This window comes from Perca fluviatilis, chromosome 14, assembly GCF_010015445.1.
Source record: "Perca fluviatilis chromosome 14, GENO_Pfluv_1.0, whole genome shotgun sequence".
In the NCBI taxonomy this organism is placed as follows: domain Eukaryota; kingdom Metazoa; phylum Chordata; class Actinopteri; order Perciformes; family Percidae; genus Perca; species Perca fluviatilis.
The window spans coordinates 12,626,147-12,649,527 of NC_053125.1; the positions used below are offsets into that span (position 1 = coordinate 12,626,147).

A 23,381-nucleotide genomic window follows, 5' to 3' on the forward strand; every position below is an offset into this window, starting at 1 on the left:
CTGTTTTACCGTATTGTTGGGCAGTTAGCCCATTTAGTAGAGATAAAAGTATCAATTAGAATAAAGTAAAGGGCCAATCAAAACACATTGTCTAGTGTTAGGAAACTAGGGTGGATTGAGCCAGAGTTGCTTCTTTCACAGTCTCTCTCCTGTTGTCTACAATTATTCTGCAAGCTCTCTTGGCAGTGTCGTTGTCCCTCGCCGGCGCCCTGCTTTTGTCCAAATTCAATTTAAATGGATTTAATGGTAATAATCTTGCATGCAAAGTTCTCATTTGCATCACAGGTGCTGATGGCTGCTTTTAATGTCGTCCATGATTAGTTATTGTACTATTTTGGCTTCCCCCTCCATTCTTATCAGAGTGGACAGTGGCTCTTCACTGCCTCCTCAGCGTCATGAATGGTTAGAAGGTCACCCTGTCACTTATTGCAATGTCTGTGTTTATAATAAAAAGCACAATGTAGTCTGCTTTAAAAGCAAAACAGAACAATGACACTTATATTTTTGCCCTAAAAAGATCATTATACATGCAAAGTAGAGCCACTGTGAGTCAGTCCCCTTCAGAGATGTTTACACAACAAAAAGAAATGTGTACTTGCCCCCTGATATCAATGGCTTCCAAGTTCATTTGCACAAATCTTCATTTCATCTTTATGTTATTATATAATGTGCACATCAATTTAGTTCTTACTTAATGAGACCACATATGCAATCAAGCTGCTATTTTCATATCTGCCTATACTGTACTACAGTTCTTTGAATTTCACGATACTGCTGTTAGTTGCCGAGTGTGTATTGTCGATGTTGAGATTTGCATACTGTTTCTAGAGCTGAAACAATAGTCGATTAAACAATTTTGATAATCGAGTAATTGCTGAACTCAAAAAAGTGAAAACTTCCCTGGTTTTATTTAGCGATTAATGGAGAAACTTGTCTGCAGATTAATCAGTGATAGTGAAGATATGTAAGTCTTTAATGTACGTAAAGTGTTCTAAACAATGCAGGTTATGTGTAAAATTTTTGTGAAAATCCTTTAGGTTTATTGAAGTTGAGAGGGGATGAAAACAATGCAAATTCTTAGTTTCTGTATGTAAGCCATGCTCCGCAAAACTATGCCTATACAATTTTGGCTTCACTGTTTTTTTTTTTTTTAAAAGGTGAAGTCAGCGTGTGTAAATCAATTTGTTGGATTAATTTGATAGCTTTATCTCTCTGGCTTCATTCCTGTGTAAAGTACTGCCGTAGATCCCAGGTTCAAAAACTCTACATGCAGACTACATGGTTATTTTCAGTCACACTGAACCCTGTGACTCAGTGCAGTACCATGGACAGCACCATCTCTACCTCACTGGTCTTCAGCACGTTTAAATATTAGTGGCTGCGATGCTGTATTGCTTTCCTTTTTTTTCTTTCAACCTCACCTTCCATATATCCCCTTCTGATTGTGTGTTTACTGTATATGAAATGTTGTGGTGTCAATTTTCACCATCGCTCTTGGCATTAACAGCTACCTTATACCTTGTGAATAGCTGAAGAAAATAAGTCAGAGTTGTTAATGCAGCAACAAGCTTAATGCCATCTGTTGTAAAAAGCCAACCCTATCACACCCTTGTTGTCAGACTTCCTTTGTGTTCAGTCTTTAACATGTATGAGTCATGCCACTACATAGTTGAGGGTTCCAACTGCTTCTCCTCAGAGCGTGTTTTTTTTTTTTAACACTAAAAATAACTCTAAAAACAAGAGAGAAGGGTTGAAGGGACAAATCCCAAGTCATCCCGCAAGTAAAGGGTGGTTTCCTGAAATAGGCCACACAGACAGTTGATCAAAGAGGCTACCTTAATCTAGCACTGGGAAACTGGCATAGACATAAACTGCTAGATCATTCAAAGACGCCACATTTTATGGTCCAGGAAGAAAAGGGTGATCTCAATAGGCTCGGATGATTAAGCGGTTAGTCTTTAATGCTTAATGAGAGTGTTTTTCATGTGACCTAGACAGTCTGAAAAGCTCTTGCTCAAGCTTTAACTGCTGTCTTCATTGGAAGCCATTTCTATTTGATCTGTCCATTGTTTGGGCTATAGAGTAATTTTGGCTCCTGAAAAAAGCCGGTATTCAGATCACCAGATGTGATATGAGCTGATGTGGTTTTAAGGCTCTAAGTATACATTTTATTTGGCAATAATCTTTGGAATGAATGATGATGTGATTTCCACACATATATTAGCCCTGTCTATTTAAAGTCACTAGCTCAAGTCATGAAGGTCAAGGCATACGTATTGGTTTGGTATGTCAGACCGTAATACAAAGAAATTCTAGAAAACTTGAATGAGAGATTATTTTTTACCCTTTTTTTCCAAGGGAGAGCCTGAAGGTGAAATGTTGAGGCTTGCAAGAAACTGAAAGCCTTATCGATCAAGGGCTATTTTTGAAAGCAGGGTGGAATTAGCTAATGTAACTGCACTGTAAAAGCATCATGTGAAGGACACCAAGATCCCTATCTCGTTGTTGTATGAAATGACACACACAACCCAGTGAGACGGAAACCGTGCATGTGGTTGGAGGTGGCCGAGGACTATGCTGCACCAGCCGAACATTACATCAGCTCTGAGAGTTGTGGCTCATGTAATACCCGTAATTTGTGAAATCCAGGACGAGTGCTGGTGTATAGCTCTCATAGTTGCAGACAGACCTGACATTACCAGATAACCACAGAGAATTTTAAACCAAATTTTAAGAGAGTAAACTCTTAAAATGGAAGTGATTGCAATCAGACGGTCTCTAATGAGCTAATTAGAAAATACTCTGGGGCTCAGTGAATCTGCTGAAAGCCTCTCTTCCTCGGTTCGTGTCTAAGAAAAAAAAGAAGAAACTTTATTATTCGTCACATGCAATCGTACAGTACAATGTAGTAAAATTCAATCCCTGCATTTAACCCATCCTAAGCATTATGAGCAGTGGACAGCCCCATGCAGCTTCTGGGGATGCTTGAGGCTGACCCTCAACCCCACCCCCATTTAAGGCCACCAAGGTGACCCGAAAGGCTCTATCAGCATATTATCCCATCTGTAAATGTGACTGGCTGATCCGAAGTTTCCTCTCCATACATTATGTCCACCTCCTCTCTAAGATTAGGGTGTGTGAGTGCTAACCCGATGACAATACAACAGAACAACAAAGGAAGTCAGTGGTCAGGATTATATGAATGATTTTCCATAAAGTTATAGTTGCAGCCTACATGGGACACAACTACAAAACAGAATCTGTTGATGGCGGGAGCTTTGCTAATTAATATTCAGGTTGGATTTAATTGCAAAACTAAATTAAAAAATAAATCTGACGATATTCTATATTTTTCTTAACGAAAAGACCAAAACCAAAAAATTAATCATATTATAAAGCCTAATTCTTATTTCTCTGTGCTGTAGAACTCCCATTTTTGGCTAAAATATATTTTTTAAACGCATCGAGTCTTGCTTTCGTAAAAAAAAGCACCAAATGTATATTAATCCACAGCTGAAAATAGTCCCCAACAAATGCTTTACTTTGAGTAAAGTCTGGAAAAAAACTACAGTGCCCAGCTGTTTTAGGAAATTACTGAGCTCATTTAAAAAGTGAAACTATGTAAGCCATTCTCAAAGATTTACATAGGGAATGAAGTATTGAGTGATGTTGTGTTCTTTTACTGGGATTTGTTGACCAGCATTATACCTTAAAATAAGACCAACTGATCAATTAGCTGGATCTTTGGACTTAAAAAAAACAAAAAACTGTCAGTAGGCATTGCAAATACATCTGCCAAGTAAGCAAACTTCAGTCTAAATTGGATGCAAATCCAGATCATTTAGTACATTAAAAGCAGAAGCTTCCTGGTTTCATTTGTATTGACAGAGAAACCAGCTGTTCAAAGATCCTGTCCCACAGCACCTACAGTATGCGTATTAGGATGCATTGCATATTAGGTTTGGGAAGTGTCAAAATTAGCCCAGGTTGCAGAGCAAGCATGTTTACTTAGCTATTACCTTGAGCTCCTTATCATGTTACGGGTGAGTTCCTGTTCACTAATAACAATGGCAATGATCTCAGAGTCCAGGCGAACTAAATACAGCATAATACTGTATCTTGGTTTTAGTTTACATTGGTGGGCAACTGGAGCACAGATGCCTCGACCTATCAGCTTCTGGTGGCTCCGTTTTTGTTGTCCCATCGAGCTACTGCCACTAGTATCGCTGACTTTGTCTGTGTGTTTATATACTCTATATAGCTGGATTTTCAGAGCATGTTATAAAATGTGAAGTTATCCATAACGTCATCTGCGCATAGTGATTACTTACTGGGAAATCATGCTCGCTAGAGGGACACGAAGAGAGGCAGAGGAGAAAATCAAACTCTCATTATTCATTGATGTATAGGAATACATCATCAGTGGCAGAATAATCAAGAGTGGTACAGCAATACTGAGAAAACTGGAAAGTACTTTGGATGCTACAGTGTAGACATATCATCCCTATAACCAGTACCTGGAAAAAAGGACTGCCCAGTTGCCTCAGGACAACTAGATTTCGACCACTGTCAACGATTGAGTTAGGTCTGGATGCCGCTGTTGGGAACCCCTTCTCTGTATAAAATGTCTGTCAGCATCAGGAGCTGACAAGCCAGTGCTGATATAGCTGAAGCCCAAACAAAAGATAACTTCATCAAAAACTCTCAGGTCATGCAGATAAACAGGAGAGGCCAGCTAAATTAAAATCTGGGGCAGAGAGTGCTGCTGCAGGAGCCCAGTGGGCACACTACAGAATATAAATGCAGACTCCTGGAAGAAACTTAAGTTCATTGTTTGCTAGAATCTCAAAAAAAAAAAAAAAAACACAATTATTGTTGACTGCATCTGCAGCTCTGATCTGACAGGAACGATAGATTTGATCAGGTTTGCAGGAGGTCATTATTTTACTTCTTGTATTTACTTAGCTGAAACTTTACATTGTACAATCAAAATTTAATCTGGCGAATAAGTGAATTAATCACTTTTGGGACATTATTATTAAAGATTGAGTAACACAAGAAAACAGACTTTATAATATACTACAAGCACATGGAGTACTGATTTGAAATTGAAATTACAAAAATGACTTGTTCCTGATCAAGCCCAGCTTTTGGGGATTACATTTACTTGCAATAATGACACTGCAGTTTTTGTTCCCCTATTTGTCTCCCAAAAGCCTGAGTCTGATTGGTTCATGGGAGGGGGGAGTAAGAGGAAGCAATTTTGGCTTAGTCCTGGTGAGCATTGCCTTGTGGGAAATCAGAGTCGTGGCAGCTTCTGTAATTAGTTCTGCTTGTTAGAAAAATGAAGGGGTTACTAATTAGCAAGTGGATGGCTTCTTGACTTGTTGTGCATCTTTTCCCTCCTTTCCTTGAAGATCATCATTATCGTCTCCAGGCAAAACGGGAGAGAGAGAGAGAGAGAGAGAGAGAGAGAGAGAGAGAGAGAGAGAGAGAGAGAGAGAGAGAGAGAGAGAGAGAGAGAGAGAGAGAGAGAGAGAGAGAGAGAGAGATGCTCAGTCGTGCTGCTCAACAGTTTAGCTCTAACACGATAAATCTAGATGGGCAAATCTCGAGGGGGGGTTCTGTCATGTTCTGACAGACAGGCGGCCTACTGTAAGCACGTGCAGGCAAATGCCTGAAGCTGTGCAAGCTTTCACTTTGCAAGTTTGCTTAACAAGTCAGGCAGTCTGGTTTTCACATATCTTTACATACACACGCTCACACATGCTTTATATATAGCATATACACATTTCAATACGTAAGAATTTATGATCCAAGAAATGTACATATTTACTCTAAATGTAACTTTTGTCTCAACACGCCTGTCTGGCTTAATTCATGGCTTGTGCACATTATTCTTCTTTGCATTACCTTGTGACAACTATTAAAATACATTGTAAAGGGCCTGTTTGTTATAATAGTTGAAGTAGCTTAATATTTAGCATACAGATGTGAGAGTGTTATCAATTTCTTCATGTAACTCTCAACAAAAAAGTGAATAAGCGCATTTCCCAAATTTTCTAAGCATTCCTTTATTCTAAAGTTTGTGTTGATTTCCACATGGATCATGCGCTCAGCCAGTATTTGTAGCTAAAGTGCTGAAATTAGGTTCAGAGTCTGTATTGTATTTAGTTAATCAAACTCCACCATTTGCAAACTAGAAAGTGGGGAAAAAGCTATTCCTCTCCTGTGTAATTTGGCTTGGATGTCGAAGCATAAAGGAAATGCAAATCAAATTCATCCAGAAATAGACCCCTTTTGTGCAGACTTATAATCTACCACTGATGTTTGAAAGTCAGGACACCAATGTGCTTAGATTCCTCCGAAAGTCTCCCTCCCCCCCTCTTTTAAGCTGTGGGCAATTTGAGCGGTGAAAGCGGAAGTATTTTTGCATGATGTCACACTCTCCATCGATAAATCTCCGTAACATGGCGTTACATGCATGCGGCTGCAGAGGGACATTTATCTCCCTCAGCTGATCCGCTTCCAAGAATGATCCTGATGTGACATTACATAAGAACTGGAAGCCAGAGCTGCCGGTATTAGAGAACACACAAACTCCAGAGAACATACTAATCTCCCTATGTGATTATTAGTCATAATATTTAACGCTGGTTTAATGAGCGACCCACGGCGTAATCTCTATCTGGCACATTCACCTGTTCTCTCCTAACCCTTCTGACTTTGCCTTTGAGGATGGTGATAGGGAGTTAAATAGAAAAAATATATCTCAAGTGTGGAGGGATTTACCATAAAGATATGAAATGGTGGGGGGGGGAGGATGAGGTTATAGTTGAATAGCTCTGTGGAAAATCTCAGGATTAGCTCAGCTTCTGTTCATTTTTTTTTTTTTTGGCAAATGTTTAATTTCAGCTCCCTCATTTCTGTAAATATTCTGTAGCTATACAGAGGCAAACCTAATGTATGGTAAACTATTGGCTGTTAAACAGAAACAGTGGGACACAGTGGGTACTGACATTCACAAGGACTGCAATGGTGGATTTTTCTCTAAATGAAACTAGCTCCCATTAAAAGTTATCTCAGTTTTATTTAATTTAGTAGGTTTATAATGTTGCTATAATCAACAAAAGATAAACAATTGAATTTTCTTTTTTTAAATCCAGAATTCTGTTGGGACAAATGCTAACCTCTGTCTAAGCTTTCACCTCATGGACTGAAGTTGACACCACACTTCTTCTTGCTTATCAAGAGATTTGAAATTCAATGCAGCATCATTTAACATGCAAATGAATCACTGCGTTGGCATGCATAAAGGCCCTGTCTTAAAACTTTTATGTGTATAAAGTTTGCTCTGAATTTTTAAACACTTACAAGATCAAACTGGATAATGTTGTGCATTTCATCGTGCACTTTATCAACACACACCAATGCCTCCACATTTCAACATTTTTGTCTGAAAACTGTGTAGGCTGTGAAAGAAAGCCTTGATACGCAAAGATCTGAACAAAACAAAAGCTTTGTGTTGTTCCTAGAAACAGATTCCTTAATACACACACACACACACACACACACACACACACACACACACACACACACACACACACACACACACACACACACATTTTTGGAGATGAAGTGAGCGCAGTTCAGACAGGCAGTTGATGAAAGGCTTTTGTTTCAAAAAATAGATTTTACAGTGCTCCACATGCCAAATAGGCCCACTGAGAATGTTGGCAGAGAATTTAGTGATTGTTAAAAGACTGGAGTCACTTTGGTACGATCTGCCACATGCCCACTCTCAGAGACAAAGTTATCACATTAAAGCTGGCAGCACTGAACCTGCAGGACAAAGTTTTAGAGCGTTTAGAGCACTCGGGTCAAGACTAGGCTTTGTTTACTTAATGGAATAGGTTTTTCTATTAAAACATGTTGATTAGTGAGCTTTAGAGGTGCATGTAGGTGGATTTTGGGGGCTTTGAACAAAGCCAGGGTGTAGTGGAGTGGCTTCGAATGACAACCAAGAACGCTTGTCTTTTACGGTGAACATTTTACTGTTCAATATGCTGCAGTTTTACAAACAAGGAAGTGAACAAACTTAAAGCTATAGTGTGTAGTTTCTGTCTCCCCCATAAGGAATTCTAAGTAATGACAACAAAACTGTCGGCGCATCCACATGACACTAGCCTTCGGTGATCGCACACTCGCCCCCACCCCTCCTCCACACACTTGCTAGTAGCCAAGGAGGACACGGAGGATTAAAAAAACATGACAGACTCTTCAGAAGTGGTAATTATCTAACCTCGATTTTCTCCGCGTGAAAGTCGCCGGACGACACCATTTTCTCAACATGCTTTCATACAACTGGCTTGAAAGTAACGGCCATTCATTAATATAAAAAAGTTACGCGCTAAAGCTTTAAGCATGACGGACATGTTTGCATCTAGCATCTCACGTTCATCTCATCACACAAGCTAGCAAGAGTACACAACAGACAACTTCCGTGTAAAAAAAATTAAATAAAAAAAAATAACTTCCGTGTATGCTACTTCAAAATAAAAGCACCTTCTGTGACGTTTGTAATAAAACTGAATTACTGTTAAACAAATAAGGTTGTGTACCTATTCACATATTAGCTGTAAATCAAGTACTGTAAATAATGTAAATGGTGAGTTTTAACCACACTATAATTTAACATTTCCTTTAGACTGTTTTAAAGTAAGCCACATGAATTGCTTATTCAAGTGCTTTAAACAAACCTTTCACAACAAAGGGTCGTTTCCTATAGTTTCCAGTCTTTGTGCTAAGCTAAGCGGCTGCTGGCTGTAGCTTCATATTTACCATAAAATAGATAGAGGGGTAACTTTCTTGCCCCTACACCATTACTTCACTCTACTTTTACAGTGAGTACCATGATGCAGTTGTTGCCTTAACTCCCGCAAGAGAAATTTAAATGCTATTTTCAAATGAATTTTGAGAAAATTCAAGTAGACAAACTAATCATGCTCAGCTTGCGCCTGACACAGTGAGCAGGGACAGCAGTGGGGAGGAATCTGTCCCTCAAGTCACCACTGTCAGTCATCACCATCACTTTAACTGTGCCGTGATGTCTCTCTATCGCTTTGTCGTCTTGTCTATGTGGTTGTGTGCGGCATGCTTCACATCTATGTCCTGTTTTCTCTTTCTCCCCCTCTCCCCCCTTTTTACTTCCTCTTCTCTCTGTGTTGGATGAGAAGGAAAGTCCTGGGGCGCCGGAGGATGATGGCAAGCTGTCGGTAGGTCCTGACTGATTGACTCTCTTCCCGGTCTGCTTCTGTGTTTGTCCCTGTTTCTGTGTAGATGTATTAGCGTAACTTGTGTTTCTCCCACCATACTGTGAACAAGACATGTACACTGTTATCTTCAGCCTCCCCGTGTGCGGAGAGTAGCTCCGTCTGTTTTTCTGAAGCCTCTTTTCAACGGTTAAATTTTGTACGCAGAATGCAAAAGACGACTGAGGATTGAGCATGCGTTTCGAACAATCTAAGAGTCTTTTAATGCTTTGATACTTCAAAAAAGCACACCAGAGTGTTATGTTGTCATCCGGGTTGCAAAGGAAGCAGATCTAACGGAGTAGCCGAAGGAGAATCTTCAGGGTCACACCGAGAAGCCACATCATATACAAGCCCTGCCAGCCTACATGTCTCCCTTGCCTCGCGCTCGCACTCATATGGGCATGTGAATTAGCACCTGACACCTCCTGTTCTTACACGTCATCTGTGGGCAGACGGTGGGCGGACACATTCCAAACAGCTGTCACATGCAACGGTGCCTAATTTCCCACAGTTCCCAAGTTCAGCTTTAACTGCTGGAGTGACCTTGGCGAGGGTTGTTTTGGGAGAAAGAGCTCATATTATAACCTGTGAATGCCCATCTCAACCCACAGGGCTCATATTATTAAGAAGCTGAGGCACTTTATTATAGTTTTACTGGTTTGCAGGTTCTGCTTAGGGATTTTATGCAAAAGCGGATTAGGGAATCATTTTCCAAACAGCTTGGATTAGAAATGGCTCCAGGAAAGTGCTTACAATTGATAGACTGGTGTTAATATCAGCATATGTGCTTTATGACAGAATTAAGAGCTAGTAGCTGGACCAAAGTTATATTTTTTTTGCTAGTAGGAAATGTGGCCTAGGTAGAAAAGGCCCCATCACAGACAGAAATATATTTGATTGACAGCTTTTTTTTCCTCTCGCAGGCCAGGCCCCGGCTTCAGAGGGGGGGTAGTTCCGCCTCCCTGCACAACAGCTTGATGAGGAACAGCATTTTCCAGCTGATGATTCACACGCTGGACCCTTTAAGTGAAGGTAAGATGATCAGACAAAATGCACATAGAAAACACAACTCTTCAATGATGGGTTTCCCATCTGTAAGTCTCTAATGTGCAGGATATAAAGCACAGATGTTCTTTTTACTGTCTGTAATTGTCTACTTTCAGGTTGATCTTGTCTTGTACTTGTCATCATTCTTGTCTTTTTCTCTCAAAATGACCTAAATCCTGTTTTCAGATGTGCCAGTACGGAAACCAAAAATTTAAGACCTTTAATGTTATGAGGACATACAAGATGTCAATATATGAGCACATAATATATGTTCATATAATATATATGTTCATACTTGAGCTCACATTCTTGGCTACAAATAACCGCAACGATATGCATCCATGTGGTTTTTTGGCAACGTTTTTAATTCAGTCCACAGTCGAAATAAAAAGTATTGGCTTTCATCCATACACAAGTACCCCATGTTATGTACCCTTTCAAATCCAGCTTCTCCATCATTACCATTTAGAATGTACTTCTAGCCCCTACAGTATATGCCTGGACTGAATTGATCCCCTTTTAAAAAAAGAAATAGACTAGGCGAGCTTGGTGCTGTGTCAGAGCACAGCTGAGGTGGAAGATCATTTTCCTTTAATCCAAGATCAAGGCCTATTAGTCTAGCTAAAGGAAATGTAAAACGGCAGTGTCAGTGCTCTGCGCAGGGGATGAATATGTTAATACGCCGTAGGCGGTGTGGTGTCATCCCATTCTCAACCCACCACGAAAAGACGAAGGGAAAGAAAAATTCCCATTAACGGGGAGCAAACAGGCAACAGCAGTTTGAAGAATTTGTCATTTGAGTGGCCTCAGTGAAAAGTCTTTTAATTGGAAGCAGTATCTCCTGTGAAAAAAAATTTATATTAATGTTTAATGTCAATTCCTGTTTGCTGTATGATGTGGTTTTTATTCCCCTTTTCCCTTTTTAGTTTTCATAAAAATGTATTTTGAGTCTATGTTGTCTCATTAAAAGCATCAGTGTCTGCAGAAAGGAAAAAAACACATAGGCAGAGGCCAAATAGCCATTTATAAGCATAAAACAATGATCAGACTAAATATTTTCCCTCTGGATGGATGTGATCTCATTAGCAGATGTCTGCTCTGTAGTGAGGAGGCATTTCAGCTTTGTCCGAAAATGACTTTACATTCCTCGAAAGCCAACCCTAGAATGAGTCAGCTCAGGAGAGATTAATAAGCTCCATCGAGTCGGGCCTTAAAGTGCCCAGTACCTTGCATCAACTCGTTGTTGTACACTGATTTCCATGCTTCCTGAGTGTATTGATCTTTCAATCTCAGTGATTAAAATGTAAATCGCAGCCTGCTGAGGGAATGGAAGTCTGTACGGCCAATGGAAGTCTGTATGGCCAGTCGTATATGTACAAGAGACTGTTATACATACTCCACCCTGCCACTCCTTGTAGAGCCATTTGTCTATGGACTTTTAAGGTGCATCTTCCATGCACTGATGATAGTGGACTGAAATATTGACTGCTTGTTTAACAGCATGAAGATTAATAGACTGGGTTGTACGTGCAAAAGTTTTTGTTTGTGTTTGGGTCTAAATCACTATCGAGCATTTTAAAAAGTAATGTCAAAATTATTTTACTATGTGTTAATGAATATGTTGTTTCCTAATAATGGATTGAAAATGATCAGCAGTGAAACTCTGCTTCAGTATGAATGCAGCAGAAATGTGAGGATGTTATAGTAGATTTGACTGATGAGTCTTTTGGCAAATGACGGACTGTAAATTAATGCACTGAGGTAACAACCACAGTGTGACATGACACAAGGATTGAATTATTACCAGAGAGAACAAAAGCAACACTTTTGGCTTATTATTTTGAAATTTCCATGTAGCACGTTGGAAGTTTTCACACAACTGGCGAACGTGTAACGACGGCATTGGTCTTGAGTACATTTTAGAATGCACAAATAATTTCATTGATTCATTACTGTTAGGCCCCAATACAGGTCGGCCCCATTCAGAGATAAGTGACTATGTTCTATGCACATTTACTGATCTCATTACTGCAAAGAAGCATTTTGTTGGTGAGCTAGCAGTGTGGAGAGAGACTGCAGGTGCATGCATCAAAGACAGAGGCTGTGCTGCTTGTCCTTGCGTGCTCCTAGGCTTTAAGTGTAGCTCAGCGGGCCAAGGGGGAGCTGGCAGGACTCCATCCATACATTTTTTATAGACATTTCTTAAAATAAAGTCCTCTGCGCTTCTGAGCCGAAGGGAAGTCTGAGGTGGTTTTGCCTTTGCTGGGAACTGGTTACGTGTCACTTGTTAGACTTTGAGAGTGGGGTACTTAGAGGTGTGTGTGTGTGTGTGTGTGTTTTGTGTTTTATAGTGTTTCACCTGGCCTAAACACTCTTCGCTCCTTTATTACTCCCTTCATCCAAGCAAATTTAAATAATAACATTATCCTACTACAGTACATTGTCTTTTCACCTCACAGCTGGCAGTGATACATTTAAGGAGGTTACATTTCTGCAAACACAGCCAGATTCCGGTTAAGGCAACATAATACTAAATACTTAATGCAGGAAAAACATGGTTAATGTTTGTGGGTGTCTTTGAGTATGTGTGTGGGCATGCATGTCTGTCTCCCTTAAAGAAATAGACATTTCAGGAAATACGCTTATTTGCTCACTTCTTGAGGGTTAGATAAGAAGATTGATACTACTCTCATGTCCGTCAATTAAATATGATGCTAGAGCTTGGTGGTGGTTAGCTTAGCTTAGCATAAAAACTAAATATAATGTGTTAACTAGTGAGCTTTAGTAGTGGATGTTCTTACCTTTGGAAAGAACCAAGCTAGCTGTTTCCACCGGTTTTCCAGTTTCTGTGCTAAGCTAAGGGTTCCCTGGCCCCAACCCCATATTTAGAGAGTGGTATCCTTCTTTTCATCTATTTCTCAGCAAGAAAGCAAAAAAAAACATATTTCCCAAACTATCTAACTATCTAATTATTTTAACCTCAAATCATTTTTTTTACTAGCATTATATAATGGACTATTGACTTGGAATAATACCTATCAATGATTTAATGTGCGCTATCACCTGGATTTATCTTTTCTCTGTTTCTGTCTTCCTATTTCTCTTTCTTTTACTGTCCCCTCAGAATTTGCTGACTCTGGTGAGTTACTACTCTAATTTCTGTATCCCCTTCCCAAAGAAATATGTTTGTTCTCATTCCAACAGCCTGGAAGCAACTCTCTTGCCCGACGTGTCCCCTATGTACACATTTCCCCAGCGCCGCTGTGCTGTATGTCAGTTATGTACTGTCCATCCCTGCAGACTCTGTTTCAAATATTTCATTCTCTTCTGTGGATGTATTTTCTCTGGAAACCCTCTGTGACCATTTTTGCATTGTTTTCCCCATTGTCCCTTATCCTCTCTCTCCTCTTAGGAACTCCTTTTAATTCTAGCTTTCTGTGAGACAGGCGGAAGTCCAAATGGAGTGATTTTGTTTTTTCCTGTCCGTGTTGTCCCCCAACTCCTGGTTTGTGAAGGCCTTTTACCCTGCAGACATTTAGCTAAACATGCCAGTGGTGTAGGACAAAGATGGACTTTCACGTCCTAGAGCTCTCAACTTGACAACGTTGTGCTTAGTTCACAGATTTGTGTATTGGGCAGATGTAGAAAATTTGTCAGCTGTTTTCTCAGTCCACCTCACATGCCCTTCGTCAGGATTCAGAGTCAATAAGAGCCCGACGGAGCAATTGATTGCAGTGAGCTAGGACATTTTTTCACTCATTTACAATTAGCTGTTCCCACCAAACTGTTATCGATGTAAGTATTTACATGCTCCTTGAGAGATACAGCAGATTATTTAGCATCCACATTTTGTCCAGGAACAACAGCTTTCATGTTCTCGTTATCCCAAACGTCCTTCAGTTTAATAATAGACCTTTAGTCCTGCATGGTTTTCAATGGAGCGAACATTGTAATAGTCTGGTACAGTTAGTTCCCAGCACAAGTGCCCACATCTTTTTCCATCAGTGTGGAGCTACAAACAATATCACTTAGGAGTGGCATCAAATATTGAACTACAAGGAGAGATGGGGAGGGAGAAGGGCTGAGTGGCTCTCACTCTACTGTCTGAGCCCTCAGTCGAAACAAGCCTCCCAAAACAGCACTCAGAATTCAGGCTACGTGCATGCCTTTTGGCTAAAGCCCCTCAATAAGATTTATCGACCGGAGATGTGAACTCTGGTGGTGACTCCAGCATATCCATAGCTGAGGTCGACCTCGGGATGGAAGAAGATGGGTGCTTGCATATGACCACAGACCATACATTAGTGGTAAATGTATGAAATGCATAAATTTTTAACAATCTACCAGAACTAAGATAGAATGAATAATCAGCCTTGTTGTTTATTTCAAATATGTGACAATCTCACCGTGTTTACATTATATCCCTGCTCTGTGGTGATGCAGTGCAGTACAGTGCTATTACAGACCAGCGATCTCATCAGATGCTTTCATGCAGATCATTATCTTACTGAGATAGACTGGAATGATTGCTCATAGTGCCAATGTGGCCTTAGACATCTTTGTTGATGTTAGGCAATTTTTATTGAGCAGAAAGTCCTTCACAGGCTGAACATAGAGAGGACAAGGTCATCTGGGTAATCCATTATCCACTAATGCTGGCAGGCAGAATACTTGTTGGGTAAACTGGTGAGACAAACGAGGATGTGGCCCTCTGTGTCATTAGTTTTTTTTTCTATGCTATAACTTTCCATTATTTATTAAGCCATTTAGTGTGAGAGTTAAATCCATTCGTCCAACCAACATTTCCAGTTTGCCCCATACTGCTGCCCCCCCCCTTTCCCACCAGCAGTACTGTCTGTGTTGGTGACCCAGGGCCCCATTGATTACATGGTTCAATAACACACTCAATGTCGCTGACCTCCCACCCCTCCCGTATATATTTTCCATTTATGCAGACATAAAATCTTGACATTCTGCTGTAGTTTTTTAGCAATATATTACATTTAACCCTAGCATCAAGATCACGTAGGCATATGTTTGAATCTTCATGTGTTTTACAAAAATGTAATATATAATTCACTGTATTTGCAATTAATAAGGCATTCAAGAGCTATATTTTCATATATTGTTAAAGCACACCTATTTGTTTTTCATATGTTTAGCATTACTATTTGAATTTGCTTTGTAGCATATTCTTGAGGACAAATTACAACATAGGCTTACAAAATATTTTGTATAATATAGGAGTCCTTATTTTTTAAAGGAAAACTTCGACATAAAATCAAGAGGGGTATCAATCTTCTCATCTAACTCTTGACAAGAAAGCAAATGATATATAAACTATTCCTTTGATATATTTAAATGTGCATAGGGACCACACCTTATCTAGCAAAAATGGCCTTTAAACCTTGCCCCACGTAATCTTCATTCGATTGATAACCATACCTAAAGTATGTTGTGTAACTGGGACCAGCCAAGCGGCCCCTATCAACCATCATCTCCCAACACGCTCTCATACACAAACACACATGCCACCCCTCCCTCCCCTCCTGCACCCTCTGAGCTCACCCTGTGCCGGGTGGGTAAAAGAATCAATGTTAAAAGCCTTTTTGCTTCAGCACGGACTGTGAATTTCCCTGACACCCCAACCCCCAGCAGACAGAGCGGACACACACACACACACACACACACACACACACACACACACACACACTTCTAGCATAGCTTACTAGAGGTTTAGAGGTCACGCCACAAGGACAAGAGGGCCCCTGGTAAACAACAACAAGCCTCCCTCCCTCTCTTTGCCTCAAACAGACAAGTGTGTGGCCAGTGATTGCGTCGTGGGTTAATTACCCTCCGAGCAGCCTCAGTTAGAGGCCGACCTCCCAGCGATGGTGCACTTCAAACTCAAATCGCCTAATCATATGGGATTGAGGCACTTGTTTTGGAGTGCAGCAGATGGGAGATGCAAAAGGATGTGTTTTCATCTCATTAGACTGTTTTCAAGTCTCGCATTTGACATGAGATTCGAACCATAATCCTCCCACATGAGTGGAATGGTCCCCCACTTTTGGGCAGAGTTGGAAAATAATGTGAGTGCATGTGGGTTAAGTTAAGTATAAATTTGAAGTACTTGTACTTTCCTTGAGTCTTTTCTTTCCTTGCCACTTTCTCCTTCTACTCCACAACATTTCAGGGGAATATTGTAATTTTTACTTCACTAAATTAACCTGACAGCTTTAGTTAGTAGTTACTTTACAAATTAAGATTTTTGAACACAAAACACATGTAGTTTTATAAAATACAATGTTTTATTATAACTTAAACTACCCAACAATATATAGGCCTATAAGTCCAGCTGAAATGATTAGACGGTTAAACACTTAGTTGTTTGACAGAACTGTTTTGATCCTTTCCAGTTTCTAAAATGTGAGGATTTTACTGAATTTAGTACTTTTACTACTTAAAGTACATTTTCCTGATGATACTTACATACTTTTTACTTAAATAACATTTTCAATGCAGGACTTTTACTTGTAAGTTATTTTTAAAGTGTGAAGAACTTGAGAGACTATTTAAAATGTTTTGAATATGGTGTAAGATATGAAGGCACTTCCCCAAATGAAGTTTGTACTATAAAGTGCGTGTGCGTGTGTGTGTGTGTGTGTGTGTGTGTGTGTGTGTGTGTGTGTGTGTGTGTGTGTGTGTGTGTGTGTGTGTGTGTGTGTGTGTGTGTGTGTGTGTGGGGGGTGCAGTTTTGTAATAAGTTCAGAACAGCCTCTTGGTACTCTAACCATCATTATTTATCTTGATGGTTGACAGGAAGTTACCAAGAATGGCTTTAAAGAAGTTCAAGAGAGTTGGCACATATAAATTACAGGGATGAGATCATGAGTCAACATTCAAAATAAAACATTAAGTAACCAGCAGAGTTAAGGAAGAATATTTGATTACTTAACTAAAAGCTTCATCCTCATGCCGTTAGCTTTTACTGTTAAAAAAAGGCAAACCAGCTGCGAGCTTGGAAAGATGTTGTGCAGTGGGGGGTGGGATAGAGCCTTGTGGTCCGGTGTCTTCTGTTCTGCTGCTTCATGTTCAGCTGTTGCTGCAGGTTTGAATTCCCAGCTAATTCATCATGCAGATGTGCTGACCGCCTATTTACTGTAGCACGAAGGGAATCAAATGAATTGTTCTGGTTTCATTGTGGAAATAAAACGCTGAATCGTCAAGCCTTTGAATAAGCTTGCGTGCAGAGGAGAGGAGGACTCATCTTTTTGTTGCATGTTGACCCAATAAATTCTCTTCTGACTTCCCTGTTCTGTTTGTTTTTTAATATACTGTATCATTGTATGAACCTCTTATTGTTTTTGCTAGTTTATTGACAGCCCCTTCCCCCTCCCCTTTTCTCGCAAGTCTTCTCTGATAGGTAACTAACCTGTGCCATTGGCAGGCTATTTATCAGACTGAGTTACTGTAATACTATAATGTATTTTATTTCTAATTCAACCCGTGCCACCTTGTTTTGCACTTATACAGTGATGATTCTGAGAGACTTTGTCTTATTGTATGTCACTCCTTGTGCCCGTGTGAGTGTTCGTAGAGTATGTGATGTAGAACCAGCGGGCCTGTCTTGTTCTGTCATGTTCACTCTTTTCCTTTTCTCTGTGTTCGTTGCCTTACCCTTGTCTTTTGCTGTGATGTTGTAGAGCTTGGGACTTATGGGAAACTAAAATATTATCACTCAATGACTGAGGAAGGTAAGCCTGAAAGTTTTCACTTGATTCTTTGAGTCAGCTTCTGTCATCCCTCTTGGTTTTTCTCCACCTTAACCATTGAACAGCATCTCCAACCCCATTTTTTTGTTTGCTTGCGACATACAGTTTGCACAATTTTGGTTTTCAACCTCTGAGATTTCACTGACTAAGTGCAAATCATGGTAGCCATGCCATTTTGTAATTTACTTTTTATTCTCATTTTTATTTTTGTCTTATTTCTTTCATTTCTGTCCAGAGAATATGTACATACGTATTGTTTGTTACTGTGTGTAGTGCTTCTATGGATTTTTATTCTATTCATTAACAAGATATTTCAAAGAGTCATATGTTGCTAATGTTTGATTCTGTGAGTGAACCATTGCTTCTTCTTTGGATTCTTGGTCAGATTTTAAGACATGCAGGCAGGTAAAAACCACACACACAAATATTCAGCATACCATCTCCTAAATACACAAGGTTTTCTATTTTCTTTTCTTTGGCCCCGTTACCCATCTGCATTGCTGAGAAATACATCATCCATGGCTCAGCGCTCACTCGGAGCTTCCACTTGCACCAGCAGCGGGTGCATCCATGTAAGACTTACGTTGCTGAATTTGGCAAACTGGAGTGACTCATCCACCCAGGGGTTGCGTAAGAAGCAGAGCTGACAGGGAAAATGAGCGGCTGTGTAACGACTGCTATGGAAGGGCTGTACTTGGTTATTCTTAAAGTATCTGCAATTGCTTCATCATTATGGAAATTGGAACTGTCATATTTCTTTTTTGTTTGCCCTTCGAGCTAATTTGCAGCAACTAGAAAGCTGTATCAAGTGAAAGGTAGCGTGTGAGATAGAAACGGCTAGCCTTAGCTAAATCTATAAGTAAATTTACTTGATTTGTGTCCTAGCTGTTGGCTGTAACTGAAATCCATTTCAATGAATTGACATCTTGGTAATTCAGTTAGTTACTCTTAGTTATTCCACACAACTTAATGAGTCTGTAGCTAGATCCAAGCATGTTTGTGAAGTCCTGCTAAAGCTAACTCTCTTAGCAGATCTCAGCATGTGATTGTAGTGGAATTCATGCAATTGGAAAATTCTGTGCAATTAAACTACCTTTTTAAATCCCATACAGTACCTTAATGTATTAATTGTAAATTAATTCTTAAGGTGATTTAAATATAAATATAAGTAGTAGACGAACAGAGAAACTGGTATAATTAATATTAAATAATCAAAATTGATTTAATTTAATAAATTAATCTTATTTCGCAAAACATAATCTGAGAAAACACATTTTATTGGTACTGCACCCCCCCACCCTCACACTCTGTGTAGATTATCTAAGCAGAGTGCAGTATCTGCATTTAGACATTTTGTAGGTTTGATGGCAATTATTTTTTCTGTATAATGATTGGTCTAAAAAAAAAAAAAGAAGGCATTACCAGCCTAAAAAACTTTAAACCCTCTCAACTTCCCTCTTTCTGTAGTAACTGCTCTCTGCCTCATAGATCTTTTTACACATATTTTCAGAACTAGCACTAAAACTTCGTGCCAGAGCAGTTTTCTTCCACATCCAGGAATTTCCTTTGAAACTCCTCAAAAAGCCCAACCCTGCTGCTTGTATTCTCAAGTAGAGACAATGATCACACCCACATTTGTATAAACAAACGCACACAAATGCATTGTCACTGCCATACACAACCCACTGACATGACCGCCTAAGGTGAGTGATGTGAAGGCAGTGGAATGTGTGATACCATCTTGTGAAAATGTACAGAATATGTGTATGCGTATGTCTTTGTGTTGCTTTGTAGCATGTGTGTGTCTGAAAGAGAGAGATGAGAGGGGAGGGGCTGTGCGTCGCCGAACGACAAAAAAGACAAAGTGAGAGAAAGATGGGATTTGAAAAAGACAGATGAGCGAGGAAAACAGGAGCGATGGAGAAATGTAGAGTGAGATAGAGGAGACGGGAGGAAGGCCGGCGGTGACTCAGGGTGGTTAATGATTTTTGCTTGAAGGTCAGAGACAGTGTTGACATGGTTGGGTGGAGTACGTATCGACGCGTCACTGTGTCAAGCACTGACAAATCAGCCATGCCCTCTTAAAATGAAAAAGAAAAATCTTTCACAGTGGGCTGATTGGGTGTATGTAGGACATGCATGCAAAAACTGACACGCCCAGGAAGTCAGTGAAATTAAATATGGATACATGACTACACAGAGGTTAAGAGGTTTTACACCAAAAGAGCATGCTAGATGAGACAATGTCTTACATCGCCGTCAAATATTAACATCTAGTTTGTATTACATGGGAACATAAAGACCTACACCACATGAATTTTGTGCATTTGGTGTAATATTTCTTCTCGTCTGAGTGCTGTATTGTTGTTGGTGCGTGTGTCATTGGGGGAGTTCCAGTCATCGCTCGTCATTGCAACATGGGCAGAACTGCCTTTGTGAGCCATTAATTGTAATGACAAGAGGTCACCCACTTTACACAAGCCCCAAGGTTATGTTGTTCAGTTGATGACTGGTTTCAATTCAGTCTACTGCATCACAGCATCATCTTTCCAGTGTTATTGAATCAATAAATGTGATCAGCAACAATGTATTTATCACCACTAGTGATTTTTAAGTATTGATTAAATTCTCTAACTAGCAGATGTCTCTTGCACGCCACATTATTTGTCTTTGTCTGAGGCTTTGCACACAGCTACTGTACTTAAAATACGGAGGCACTCCAATACAAGAAACGCTGTATCACTAAATCAGGTGCTTCCTGTTTAAATATTTGAATGCAACATCTTGAACTCTGATATGCTGTGATGCTGTCCCCAGCTAAACCTTTGGTTGCTTTTAGTTCCCAGCTAGCCGCTGACATCTCTTGAGTTTTTGATCTGAAACGAGAACTGAGATGAACAGGAGTGAATCTGACCTCCAGAAGGCAGATATCTTCACATGAGATTCTTTCCCTGCTGGCTTTGCCTCCACCAAGGACCAGGACATTGCAGGATCATCAGTATATGATATGCCATGTCATATTGACTCTTGATGTTGTTTAAACGGCAGTTTTGTGTAAAGTCACCGCTCTGTATGCACTGTGCTTTTGATATGTGACCCATCTGGGGTCAAAGGTGACAACGAAGGAGCTCTGACTGGGATGAGGCCGAGAGGCTTTGAAGATGCAGCAGTATGCAGCTCTGTGTTCTACGTTTAACCATTGTGGCGATTCTTTTGCAGGTAAATTTCGAGAGAAGGCATCCATCCTTCACAAGATCGCTAAAAAGAAATGCCAAGTGGAGGACAGTGAGAAGGCCAATGGGGTAGCAAGCCGTTCAGGTAAAAAGCTCTGTCATATTGCTTAGATGCTGAGGGAATAGTAAAGAAAGTACACTCTCTTGTCTGTACGCTAAATATGAAGCCTCTACCATCAGCCGGTTAGCTTAGCCTAGCATAAGGACTGGAAACGGCTAGCCTGGCTCTGTCCAAAGGTAACCCAATTTGCCTACCAACACCTTTTTAAAAGTCATTCATTAACATATTATACATTATTTGTTTAATCCATGTTAAAACGGAAGCGTAAAACAATATGTTCTTGTTGTACAGATGCCAGTGTATATGCTAAGCTAACCAGCTGTAGCTTCAAATGTACTGTACAAATCAATCAATCTTCTCATCTAGCTCTCGACAAGAAAGGGAATAAGCATATTTCCCAAAATGTCAAACTATTCCTTTTAATTAAATAGTATCTGATTATTCACAAAGATCACTTTGCTGTTGCTAAAACGTCACGTTCTTTGGCTTAATATTCCTTATATTATTAATCAGGATTGCCCACTGAAATAGTTAATGAGCATCCCATCCGACGTTAAACAAGCATGACATTATCAAGAGCTGCCAAATTGATTGCAAGTGTTGTCTTCAAGCAGTATTTAAATCAATCACAGTCACTGCCAGGTGTTATTTGTGTTTTTCACTTCAAAGAGCATCGGACCAAAGGATAAACAGAAGGCCAGAGGAAGCACTTCCATGGCCACAATGTAGTCAGAGTGGAAGAATCAAAGCGTGGCATAGATGTTTATCAACAAGGCAAAATTATGCTAACAGCGCCACATTAACATATTACCATCTTAATCAACATAAATGACTGGTAGTCATCACAGCATACTTTACTTTTCGGGCCTCACATACCTCAAATTGGTGTCTGTAGTAAAAGAAGATTTACCGTCAGTGTAGTTTAGTGTATGGTGCGTGTGATTAGATTCATATCCCATCTTTATCTGGAATATCACTGTATCAAAGCTAGGGACTGATGTCATGTGTTGGACGACAGTGGCATCAAGTCACATTATCTATCTGAGAATCTTTTTAATTGTGTCCCAACCCCACTTGGATCAAAGCAATTTCCACGGCAATTATAGTTTAATCATCTGATTACATGGCATTTGGCTCTTTGTATTTTAATAAGGGCTGTTAAGTAAGTCGGGCCTCAAACAAAACAGTCATATCAGCCACCAGGATATGATGAGGCAGACGGATGATAGTAACAGCTTCAGACATGCACACATTTGTTCATACAACAAAAGATGCTTGAATGAACATGACTTTTTGATCATTACATTCTATATTAAAGGTCCCATATTATCCTCTTTTTGGGGTTTCTACTAGAACATGTTTACATGTTCAAAGAACACATAATTTTTCACATACTGTCTGTCTGAATATACCTGTATTCGCCATCTGTCTGAAACACTCCATTTTAGAGCCCGTCTCTTCAAGCCCCCCTCCCGAAAAAGACCAGTCTGCTCTGATTGGTCAGCGTATCCGAGTCTCTGCACCGTCATTGCAGCCAGGGAATGACTGTAACGGGGTTAACTATTTAACAGGTGCTGTCTCCCACCTCTCTCTACGTCACAACAGCTAACACTCATGCCCATATGAGGCAATGCCAGCTTTAGTTTCTCTCAATGCGTCTCGCTTTAATTTTCATCCTTTAAACTTCCCACAGATAAGAACCTTCCAAACAGCTCCAGCGTGGAAGTGGAAGTGACACCACCCATGAATGGAACAGCAGGTCAAGAGGGGGAGACTGTAAGTAATCACAGTACATATGAATACAAACAACAACAGAGGAAGAAACTGCAGTGGGTTTTGCCAAGATCCCCACTCAAAAAAAAAAAAAAAAAAAAACTCCCCTATCCATATGGTGACAGCTGGGTTTTCATATGTGCTTATGAAAAGGTAGAAAAACTGAGGGACAATATCA

The 23,381-nt window shown here is 40.0% G+C and overlaps 1 protein-coding gene across 13 annotated transcripts in view; it reads left to right on the plus strand.

The window, feature by feature from the left end:
• LOC120573234 (sodium/potassium/calcium exchanger 2-like) overlaps positions 1 to 23,381 on the plus strand; it is a 47,134-nt gene that overhangs the window by 11,650 nt on the left and 12,103 nt on the right. For 4 of the 13 annotated variants that reach the window (XM_039822809.1, XM_039822808.1, XM_039822810.1 and 1 more), the window contains exons 3-9: positions 9,228 to 9,275; positions 10,238 to 10,346; positions 13,486 to 13,500; positions 18,068 to 18,118; positions 21,356 to 21,454; positions 22,879 to 23,001; positions 23,124 to 23,206. In XM_039822809.1, the coding sequence (XP_039678743.1) occupies positions 9,228 to 9,275; positions 10,238 to 10,346; positions 13,486 to 13,500; positions 18,068 to 18,118; positions 21,356 to 21,454; positions 22,879 to 23,001; positions 23,124 to 23,206 (528 nt within the window). The remainder of the gene's footprint in view (positions 1 to 9,227; positions 9,276 to 10,237; positions 10,347 to 13,485; positions 13,501 to 18,067; positions 18,119 to 21,355; positions 21,455 to 22,878; positions 23,002 to 23,123; positions 23,207 to 23,381) is intronic. The other 9 variants (XM_039822812.1, XM_039822813.1, XM_039822814.1 and 6 more) reach the window with 9 other exon arrangements.